At 37.5% G+C, this 10,516-nt stretch overlaps 4 protein-coding genes across 6 annotated transcripts; 2 read left to right on the plus strand and 2 right to left on the minus strand.

The window, feature by feature from the left end:
• The first annotated feature begins 1,744 nt into the window (after positions 1 to 1,744).
• Positions 1,745 to 4,872, plus strand: LOC103855932 (protein NDL2). Of its 2 annotated transcripts, none has more exons than XM_009132982.3 (10): positions 1,745 to 2,067; positions 2,840 to 2,939; positions 3,047 to 3,144; positions 3,229 to 3,326; positions 3,449 to 3,509; positions 3,608 to 3,694; positions 3,785 to 3,862; positions 3,975 to 4,031; positions 4,129 to 4,184; positions 4,283 to 4,872. In XM_009132982.3, exons 1-10 carry the CDS (start codon positions 2,008 to 2,010, stop codon positions 4,629 to 4,631), a joined length of 1,044 nt encoding a protein of 347 aa, XP_009131230.1. In that variant the 5' UTR covers positions 1,745 to 2,007; the 3' UTR covers positions 4,632 to 4,872. The 2 variants fall into 2 exon arrangements, with proteins under 2 accessions (XP_009131230.1, XP_009131231.1); XM_009132983.3 differs by having other exon boundaries at positions 1,749 to 2,067; positions 3,238 to 3,326.
• Positions 4,873 to 5,100: 228 nt separating this feature from the next.
• On the plus strand, positions 5,101 to 6,961 carry LOC103855934. Its single transcript, XM_009132984.3, has 6 exons — positions 5,101 to 5,352; positions 5,578 to 5,648; positions 5,838 to 5,890; positions 5,967 to 6,428; positions 6,503 to 6,593; positions 6,693 to 6,961. The coding sequence occupies exons 1-6, from the start codon at positions 5,214 to 5,216 to the stop codon at positions 6,777 to 6,779; spliced, it is 903 nt and encodes a 300-aa protein (XP_009131232.1). The 5' UTR covers positions 5,101 to 5,213; the 3' UTR covers positions 6,780 to 6,961.
• Positions 6,962 to 6,994: 33 nt separating this feature from the next.
• LOC103855935 lies at positions 6,995 to 7,894 on the minus strand. The gene has a single exon (XM_009132985.3). The coding sequence runs from the start codon at positions 7,681 to 7,683 to the stop codon at positions 7,171 to 7,173; it is 513 nt and encodes a 170-aa protein (XP_009131233.3). The 5' UTR covers positions 7,684 to 7,894; the 3' UTR covers positions 6,995 to 7,170.
• Positions 7,895 to 8,145: 251 nt separating this feature from the next.
• Positions 8,146 to 9,653, minus strand: LOC103855936 (uncharacterized protein ycf36). 2 transcript variants are annotated; one of them, XM_009132987.3, is made up of 4 exons: positions 8,999 to 9,653; positions 8,805 to 8,896; positions 8,668 to 8,724; positions 8,146 to 8,564 (listed from the first exon to the last, which is right to left on the minus strand). In XM_009132987.3, the coding sequence occupies exons 1-4, from the start codon at positions 9,495 to 9,497 to the stop codon at positions 8,325 to 8,327; spliced, it is 888 nt and encodes a 295-aa protein (XP_009131235.1). In that variant the 5' UTR covers positions 9,498 to 9,653; the 3' UTR covers positions 8,146 to 8,324. The 2 variants fall into 2 exon arrangements, with proteins under 2 accessions (XP_009131235.1, XP_009131236.1); XM_009132988.2 differs by having other exon boundaries at positions 8,805 to 8,833; positions 8,999 to 9,601.
• Between the last annotated feature and the right edge of the window lie 863 nt (positions 9,654 to 10,516).

The raw sequence follows: 10,516 nt of genomic DNA on the forward strand, positions 1-10,516 counted from the left end.
ACTGTATTCCTTAATTTGTTATAAACTATTTCAAATCATTATTTCTACAACTCCATCTGGCAGTTGAGAATGTTATATTGTTAATCAAATAACAATATGTTATAATAGAATTGAACATGAACTCTAGAAAGAAGAAAAATGAACATACACTGAAATACATGATTTCCAAGTCTTCTAGGTGATCATTACATCATCTGATGATAGGAACATACATATTAAAATGGTATCCTAAATGTAAAGATTAAGAAACATGTTTGGTGGGTTAATCATTAAAATATTTCCATGGAAAGCATAAGATAAAAAGAACTATATATAAAAACAAAAGCTGGTGATAAGACGCAAGAATGCAATGGCACTAATATGTAATTATTACTTAGAAAATAAAATATAGGTACATTACTTCGGTGACTAATGGGCTTTTCATTTTGAATTCGTCACACTTTTGATCTCTAGATATTAAATTAAACAAACTTTTAAATGTGACTTAAGTTATTGCGTTGCAATCAATCATATAATTTGAAAATAAGAATATAGAAATATAAAAAATGTCATAATCCCAACACAATGTGATTGAGAATCTTCCATCGAGTTTGTCATCACCACCATTCAAGTCAATACACGTTTGATAAATCAATGAACTTTAACTAGCATGATTAAAATAAATGAGTATTTATTACTCCGTAATAAAGATTGTGTGCTTGCTATATCAATTAGTCAATGTATATCCTACGTTTCCGAAAAGGTAAATAAATCAGTCAATCAAATGAAGCTGATTTAAGAGATACGGATTCTTCTATTAAAAAATTAAAATAATTTACTACGTTTTTACATGTTTAAAAGCTGGAATCCCCATAAGTCTTACTCCCCGATCATTAAACCTGATTAAATGTCTTTGTTTGTTTCTATTTCTGTGTCTTGGTCAACTTAATTATGATGCTCAGATATGGAAAATGAATTATAAAAAGGAAATTTACAAATTGTGAAAATGACAATTATAATCTTGACCAAAGAAAAAAGAGACTATAAAAAAAAAAAATTCAAAGTTTTAGCCGGATTTATAATTAAGCGAAAGGGACTTATGGTTTTACGCTCTTGTTGGGTGCAAATGACACATACCAACTCGACAAGAAAACGACATGTGTGTTCTCACTCTCCAATGCAATGGGCCCCGTTTTTTGCTATAGCAAAACCACACGGTGTTCATATTTCACAATAGGTAGAAAGAAGACTAAACATAAAAAGGAAAGACAACAAAAATAAGTTAAAATCCAACGGCTGAGGATTCATCATCCTGTCTCCTGGATACATCGTGTCCCGTCTGAAAACCAATTAGTCCACAAAGTCAACAGTACGCGGACTTCTTTTTTTCTAAAACTACGATTCTTTATTTTGACCCCTTTGGTATTATATGTGTCAATATTGCCCCTCCGTTCGAAGACAAAGTTCTTACTCCCGTCTTTTACCTTCATTCTTCATATTCATAAAGTCCTTATGAAAATATAAATAAGGTACACATACGTGTCCATGAAAAATAACGGAAAAGAAAGTAAAAAATAGAGGTCGCCGACATGTTTTGGGTTTAGTAGAGTAGAATAAAAAGAGCGTGGGATCAATTTGAACGATTAAGAAAATATAGGGGGTGCAAATGTAAAATAGAGAAGAGGAATAAAAAACTGTCGGTCCCTTAACCAAGGGGGGTTAAGTTGATCATGGTATCTAGTTAGTCAGTCCCCTGTGATTTTATATTTTTAAGCAGGTCCGTCATCCTACATTAAACCCGAGTCGACCGTCGGTGACTCATTACGGGTCGCGCAACGAGTTTTTTGTTATTTTTTTTTAATATTTTAAGTCACAAGTCTTCTATTTATAAACAGAAAAACGAAGATAGCCATCGTTTTGGTGAGAGAGAAGAGAGAAGTTCATGGAAAGATAGATAAAACTCAGCTTATTTTGAAAATATACAGAGGAGAGAGATAGAGATAGAGATAGAGAGAGAGAGAGAGGGAGATGGGGGATTCAAGCGGTTCTGTCTCCATTGATATGGAGGCAATGTCTCTTGGAGGACAGGTAAAATGATCTTACGAGCTTCTGTGTTCTGTAAAAAGCTCTTAGGATTCTGTTTGGTTGATGTTACGGGATGAACACGATAGAAGAAATGGTAGTTTATTGATTTTTTTTATTGCTTTCTGCATTCTTTGAGCTGCTTTATAAAAAGTTATTATTTATCCATTATTTATATGGCTTTTAATTATTAATTTATCCCCTGCTTTAGTTTTGATTATGATAAGAGGGTTTAGCAAATTTCTGGAATCGCTTTGTAACAAAACAATGGCTGAGGAAATGTTTCTTTATTGTTTGGAGCTGAAACTGGAATGATACTTTTGTTGTGTCGGTAAATATATCGAAATGGTGTTGTCTGATCATCTGGTTCGTTGATTCTGCTTTAGGCTTGGTCTTTTCATGTCTTTCTCCAATGCATGTCTCAGTTTATATGGAACGTGTGTGTATTTGATCTACTAATCCATATATAATACAACACTTCTTGGATCACTTTTTAAAAAAAATTCTAAGGATTGTATTTTTTATTCTCATTGTTTTGGTTCTTATGGTAATTTTTTTGTATGATTCCTTTTGATGTATCCGTATCTGCTGGTTATGAGTATGTGATTTTAATGGGAAGCGTTGGTACCCATTTTTGAAATTATTTGTTTTTTTCTAAATCAAGTAAATAATATCACAAGAGGAATGAACGTTATAGGTGAAGGTGGTCCTAATCTATGCAATATTCATTTATTTCATAGAGTAATTGCTTACTGAATTAAATTCTACTTTCATATAGGAACACCTTGTGGAGACTACCTATGGCCCGGTATGTGTTGCCGTTTGTGGAGATCCTGATAAACCTGCTCTTATCACATATCCTGATGTTGCTCTTAATTGTAAGCACTATAATTCTTCATCTCTAGCTACTTATGTTCAGTTATGCTTGTTTGTAATATTTTGAGTTGGTGCTTGATTGTAATATTTTGCGTTCGTCTTGATGCAGATATGTTCTCTTTCCAAGGGTTGTTGTTTTGTCCAGAAGCTAGTTCCTTGTTACTCCATAACTTTTGCATATACCACATCAGTCCTATTGGCCATGAGGTTGGTAACTCATGTTTAACTGCTATGACATTCCTTTTTTTATAATGCAATTCATATCCCTTATTACATCGATTTTTTCAAGAGTCATTGCAGTTGGGAGCTCCAGTGATCGGTGTTGATGCTCCTTTGCTCTCAGCTGATGACTTAGCAGACCAGATAGTCGAGGTTCTTAACTATTTCGGGTAAAAATTCACATAAGTTTTATTTGTGAATGTTTAGTTTATTAAGCTGCTTATATTCTTGTTGTTTTTTAAAAAAAAATTCTAATTTCCTTTTACTTTATTGCTTATTGGCTCTTATCCAGACTTGGTGCAGTAATGTGTATGGGTGTCACGGCAGGAGCTTACATTCTGACCTTATTTGCTGTAAGTATTTATGATCTGATAGTAAAAGTACATTTCTTACGCATATAATTTTTGATATCTAGTTTTTTAAATTTTCCTTGAAACTTTAATTATTCCAGATGAAGTACAGGCAGAGAGTTCTGGGATTAATACTCGTCTCTCCACTGTGCCAAGCGCCGTCTTGGTCTGAATGGTTGTGCAATAAGGTTTGTTTCTTCTCACAATGGCATCTTCGTTGGTGGTTACGAACTTGATTATCTAATTCTCATATCATATATTTTCATAATTTTATGCAGGTTATGTCTAATTTACTTTACTACTATGGCATGTGTGGGGTGGTTAAAGAATTGTTACTTAAACGGTACTTCAGCAAGGTATTATCTCAGTTCTCATGTACTAATACTATAAAGTTTCTTGTAAATATTTTTTTGCATTTGTATATAATGCATCAGAAAAATAATATGATTTTGACATATGTTGTCATAGGAAGTTCGTGGTAATGCTCAAGTCCCAGAATCTGATATTGTTCAAGAATGCAGAAGAGTTAGTAACATCTTCTCTTCTCCTTTGTTTTTCTTTGCAACTCTCTTGACATTTTTGGAAATTAAAATTTATATGTTGTGTTCTCTCTACTATACAGTTGCTTTGCGAGCGGCAGAGTACAAACGTATGGAGATACCTTGAAGCAATCAACGGGTAGTTATCATCGTTACTCTCTGTTGTTTTCATTATTAACCTGAAAAAAAAAACAGTATCTTATAAATATATATTGGTATGGTGTTGTGAATACACAGGAGAGTGGATCTAAGCGAAGGGTTAAGGAAACTACAATGCAGAACTTTAATATTCATCGGTGAAAACTCTGCTTACCACTCAGAAGCCGTTCACATGACCACAAAGCTAGACAGACGATACGGCGCACTAGTCGAGGTACAAGGAAGCGGATCACTGGTGACAGAGGAACAGCCACAGGCGATGGTAATACCGATGGAATACTTTTTGATGGGATACGGTTTGTACCGTCCGACACAGAGCGTAAGCCCAAGAAGTCCTTTGAGCCCAACGAGAATCTCGCCTGAGCTTCTCTCCCCTGAAAACATGGGGTTGAAGCTCAAGCCTATTAAGACAAGACTCGCGCTATGACACTCTGCCTCCTCCTCTTGTGCTATAGAAATGATTGCAAACATATATATACATTACGTAAAAATCGACATTGGTTTTGAGTTTGAGATGCTCTTGTGTTATGATTGAAGTTGTAGATATAGACAGGGATACAGAGATGTTTTATGTTTTTTTGAGAATTTTTGTGGTAGCTGTTCTTTGTTCTGTCTGTACATTCTGTCGAATAAATTATTTATGGAAAATATCCATTATATTCAAAAAATATATCTTTTAATTTTTAATAGATTCTTTATCAGTTAATATTGGTAAATTGTAAATTTTTTTAAAAATTTAGTTAGGTTTATCAATTTTTAATTGATTAAAAATCGTAAAAATAATTAATTGGTAATATGTGAATAATTAAAATTTTAAATATTTTATATGTGTTAAAATTTTAATATATATATTTTTGAAACGGAGAAAATATTTATTTAAATTATATTATTACAAGACTTATATATAAGTATTACATTTGTCGGGAGATCATATATTTGTTATTCCTCTCTCTCTCTCTCTCTCTCTCTCCCCCACGATCGATTCCTCTGATCGAGCTTTTTGACAAGAATGGCGGACAAACCAAGCAGAGCACTTGTGTTTTACGGTGACGGCTTGGCTCGATTCGTCGACTCGTCGCATACTCACATCCATTCTCTCGCTTCCGTCGCTAGCTGCGGCTTCTTGAGCCTCCCTCACGCGCCTCCAGGTCTCTCTCTCTCTCTTGCTTCCGTTGATTCGTCAAACAGTTTCGTATATAGTCGCTAAAGTTTATCGGATTACATTTGAGACTGTTGTTACTTCACTTGATTTTTCTCTTGTAAAAATTGTAATGATCTAACTTGATTAGAATCGAATATCTTTAAAAATCATGTTTGTGTTACATTGCCTGCGCTTTGCTGATTCAGTATGGTGTGTTATTCAATTGTTGCAGAAACTGAGAAGGAAAGGATAGTTCGAGAATTCTCCCATTTGCTGGATGCTTCAGAAGCTTATTCTATAGCTGTGAGATTAGATGCCTCCCTCTCTGCTTAATAGTAACTTCTTATCCAAGCTGAGTTAGGTGGTTTATAGACAGATATAATCAACAATACGAGCTTGTATTGTTATTAACACATGAGTTTATAGATTTGTATTCATGAGAGAGTAGAGGTTATTAAAGCAATCCATGATTTGTTTGTTTTCTTGTAACAGAGTGGATTAAAAGCTAAGGGAAGTGAACATGAGATCTCATCTTTGGCTCAAAGGTTTGACCTTTTCTCTCATCTCCATAGTTTTTTTTCTACTCTCTTCAATAATTAATTGTGAAATATGATGATGCAGGTTCATGGGACTCAAGGCTGCTTTAGTAACGGACAGTTCTACTCTGACTTCTTTCGGAAAACTGATTGGCTTAGATGTATTACAACTCAGTGAAACATACCAAAAGAGTGATTCCTCTCCTTCTGACGCCGCAGCCTCTGAGTTCCTAAGGCTGCTTGGATTTGAAGGAGGAAAGTGCTTGGACGTGAGCCTGTACGACTCGGTTTTTGTGCATATAGATGTTGACAACGTGGGAATGATCGACTCTTTGATCGGTAGTATCATGAAAATGGCTCAGCCGGGATCAGAGATTGCTCCTCGCTTGCATCTCTCTCTTGTTCTCAGCTATGGTTCCGTCACAGACGAGGACGCTTCAGTTTTTCCTGTCAAGACTCCACACGAAGGTGTTAACTCCGCGTTTGCAGGGCTTGTCCCGCGTCAGAGCTACACCATGCGTGGTGAAAAGACACGTGATGATGTTCGGTAAGAATTTTGATTAGAACGTTTTTCAAGTTACTGTTTTTTTTGTTCATGACTGAGTTTGGTTCAACCTACAGAGACTACTGCCCTATGTTGGTAGCTCAGTGGCAAGAGGGGGTGACTCGGAGAGACTTAGTTGATACATTATCATTTCAAGCTCTTAAAAAGGTATATATGGCTTCAACGTTATGCAAGTTCCTCTGTAATATATAGTACATGGCTTGTCTGAAGAGTTTTTTATTGTTTCTCTTTTTTTCTTCATTGTAGCTCTCTGGAAATCTTGTTATACCAGCTGATCGGTTCATCCATGAAGTTGCTTTCAAACTTTGGAAGGCCCCAAAATATGGAGCTTAAACAAAAAAAAAACAAATGAATAACACAACTCTTCCTGCTGTTGGAGTTGATTGTGTAATGATCTCAAAGTTGCCAAGTTTACATAAAGGGAAAGAAACAAAACATGTTTCTTTCTGAACTCTGCATCTTGTTTTCATATACATATATGATCATTTAAACAAATGCGAATCAAACACGAAAAATTAAGAAAACTTAGAAAGAACACAACTGAGAAAAAATAGAATGTCCTATGATTTGAATATTGATTATGTAAATGAATAATTTACAAACTTTCAGATTTTTTTTTTCCTTTCGGACAACTTTCTTATCTACTAAGTTTCATCTAGTTCAGCCGATGTTTTTTTTACTGGTGCACCGAGATTTAAGTCATTCGGTAATCAACAATATTTGATCAATGATGGTAGTCCTTGCTACGGTGCAAAGCTTTGAGCTGTTGCGGTGACCAAGGCGTCCACGGCTCGACCAGCTTCTCCACGGGCCTCGACAATTCTATAAACACTCCAAACGGATAATACAACTCGTACCCAATAAAATAAATCCCGTTACGTCTAACCGCGTATTCGCATACATGCCCGTCGCACAGAATCGCTGTAGTGGACAACGTGTCAATCTCAATATTCGCTGTTCCTAGCCTCGACCTGAACTCACATTTGTGGATCATCACGCCGTTACCAAACTTTGGAACCTTGAAGCTCCAATGATACTCTGTCGACGGGACCGATCTGTGCCATCCCATGTCTTTCTTTTTCGATACGCAATGGTAGAAAACCGCTGGTTTTTTGAAGTGGTGCATTTCGTTTTTTATGACTATGGTGAACTCGACGTCTCCTCCTCCTGAGCCGGCTGAGTTGCACGTTAGGATGATTGCTTGAGAGACAAGGCACCATATTATTAGGGTTTTCATTTTTTTTTGTTTCTTTATAGCGAATTCTTGTTTAGATCCTCCTTTTGTCCCTCTCAGGTGTTGGTTGAATGTAAGGTAGAATGGAGAAGAGACACTAGTTTTTATTGATGCGGTTTGACAATAATAGAAATGGGTGTGTAATTGTGATTTATAAGATAAAATGATTGTTTGTTATTAAATACTAATCTTGTTATGTTTGACTCAGTTGTTTATTATCAATTTGTTAGTTATCTGATTGACTCACCGAAACTCATTCTAGAAGCACAAAATGCATTTGCTAATTTAAGCTCTTAGATTCATAATTTGAAAAAAAAAAGATTCATAATTTGAAATTATGAAAAGTATTTTGGTACATGACATCCACGCAGAATTAAAACGGTTTAATTATGATTCCTATTTTCTTAAAAAAAAATCTTGGTGATATACTGATATTATGGAGGCAAGCAAAGAGAGTTTCAGAGATGAAAGTATCAATGTGACATCTTTTGAGTATCCGAATGAACCGACCTTGTCTAACAACTGATATTGCTAATTTCGAAACCTAGTAATGAGTTTTGATTTATCAAGAGACAATATACAAGAATGTACAAGATATATTTACTATGACAAGTCTTGTATTTGTATTTAAGATTAAGAGATTTTTACAGAAGATCTGAAGACGGTTCATCTGAAGAAGGTTCCCCGCAGAAAGCTTCAGGTTCAAACGTTCTTGCGGTTTCATCATTGTAGGCTCCTGGGATTGGCATGGAGGATCTATCCCTAGGATCCTTATACGTCTTGTAAGATGACGCGATCGGAGAATTACCAAGGTTTACCACAAGAATGAGCGATAACCCGAGGATAACTAACGTGTTTTTCAATCTGGTAAGAACTGGTTTCACCTGAGACCAAACCACACAAACACACAAAAGATCATTCAAAACATCTCATAAACAATATTAAAAATAAATTTTATGGATTTATATGATGATAGCTTAGCTTTACCGAGAAAGAACCAAGAAGACGGTCACGCGCTAAGACTTGAGGTGTTTTCACCCATACCTGTAAAAAAACCAACACTAATGATGTCTTCTTCTACACAGAGCTTTAACAATATAAAGAGAGAGAGACATGATCTTAACCTGACCATCATACCACCCGGTTTCTTCATCTGCAACGTTAAAAATCAGATTCATTACAAGATAACAATGAAGAACACAGTCGAAAAATATATCTGCAAGAAGAGGCCTTTCATATTTCAGACAAAATCATTCACATGTTGTTTCGCTAACTTTCAGACAAGAGTTTTAGAACTTGAGTTTAAAGTAAAACATACACTCGACTGTGGCGCTGAGGAGACGGTTTCCGACATAAGCCCAACCGAGATACATCCTAACGACAGCGAGCGTGACGACGAAGATCCCGCTAGAGCTTGCGGCGAGTATCCTCTTGACGGGCTCGTATTCGGGTCCGACGGATCCGAACCAGGAAACGGGTAACCCGACGAAAAACGCGAAAGAAGCTCCGGTGAGGAAGAGTCTTGAAGAGTACTCGACTAGCTCTCCCGAGGCCCAGGAGAAAGGGAAAGAGGAGGAGAGGGATTGGTACTCGTTGATTGGCTGCTGTTCCGGCGGGACGGGACAATCGGTCTCCGGTAGAGAGGGTGGAGGTTGGGGCTCGGAGTTTTCGGCGCCGAATTTGAGGAGAGAAGGGGGAGAGTGTGAGGGTAGTTTGGGGAATAAGCTGTGGTGGAGGAATCGGCGGTGGTGGCGAGACGGTGGTTTAAGGGAGGATGATATTGGGGTGAAATGGCGGAGCACCGTCGCAGCAGCCATCGCAGCTTTTGTTTTTTTTTCCTCAGAAAAAAAATAATTTTTCAATTTCAAGTGTATGCTTCTCTCCTTTATTATATTGAGCTTTCAGAATTCAATAATAAAAAGATTAAAAAATGTGGTCAAATAATAGTTGCTGAATCTTACCATGCCACTCACTCAAAATTTGTTAACAATGTTTTAAGTGTGAGACTAAGAAGATTTACATGAACATAAACAGATCAAACACATCACGTGAATGAAGTAAATCAAGGAGGTTTTCGACATTAAGCTAAGAGAGAGAGAGAGAAAGAGAGAAAAGCTTTGTTAAGGGTATCCGGCGGTCGGTCGGCGCGTGAGCGTCCGTGCCGCCGCCGGAAACCTTTTTTCTGTTAGATTAAGTTGCATGTCCTATCTCCTCTTAGTCTCCTCCGGTTTCCGTTTGTCGGAACTCTGGTCAGCCATCAACCGCTCGCGGGTTTTGGTCTTGGAGTCACGACGCGGCTGCGGGAAGGATGGCGCGGTGAAGACTTCGGTAGTTGTTTCCTTTTTTCCGGGAGACGGAGGCTTTCAAAGTTCCGTCGCCGCCGGTCCTTGTCTCCGTGGCGGGGAAGCTTTTTCAGTTCCGCCGTCGTCGGCTCTAGTTCCCGGTGTGTGAAGGCTTCCACAGCCTTGCGCCGCCGGCTTCCGGTCCCTAGTACGATTAGGGTTTTATTTCGCTAGTCTTTTAATTTTGCGGTTTAGATGTGTTGTTCGGTTATGTTCTCGTCGGAGGAGAGTGAAGCTCTCCGGTGGAAAGGGTATGATGCATGCGACGGTTTTCTTTGGGTTATGCGGTTAACGGTGACGACGGATGAGATCTCGCCGCGGCGATTGATTCTCTCCGTTTTTAGAACCCAAAAGATGATGGCGGTGATGACTAGAGGAGCGATAGACGCCTGGTTTGCTCCGGTGTTCCGAAGGTTAGAGCGCCGGCGATGACGTGATTCAGTGGTGGAGAGACGATCCTGCGACACGTGTAACCTCGAAGTCGAGGATGGAAA

This window comes from Brassica rapa, chromosome A03, assembly GCF_000309985.2.
Source record: "Brassica rapa cultivar Chiifu-401-42 chromosome A03, CAAS_Brap_v3.01, whole genome shotgun sequence".
Lineage (NCBI taxonomy): Eukaryota > Viridiplantae > Streptophyta > Magnoliopsida > Brassicales > Brassicaceae > Brassica > Brassica rapa.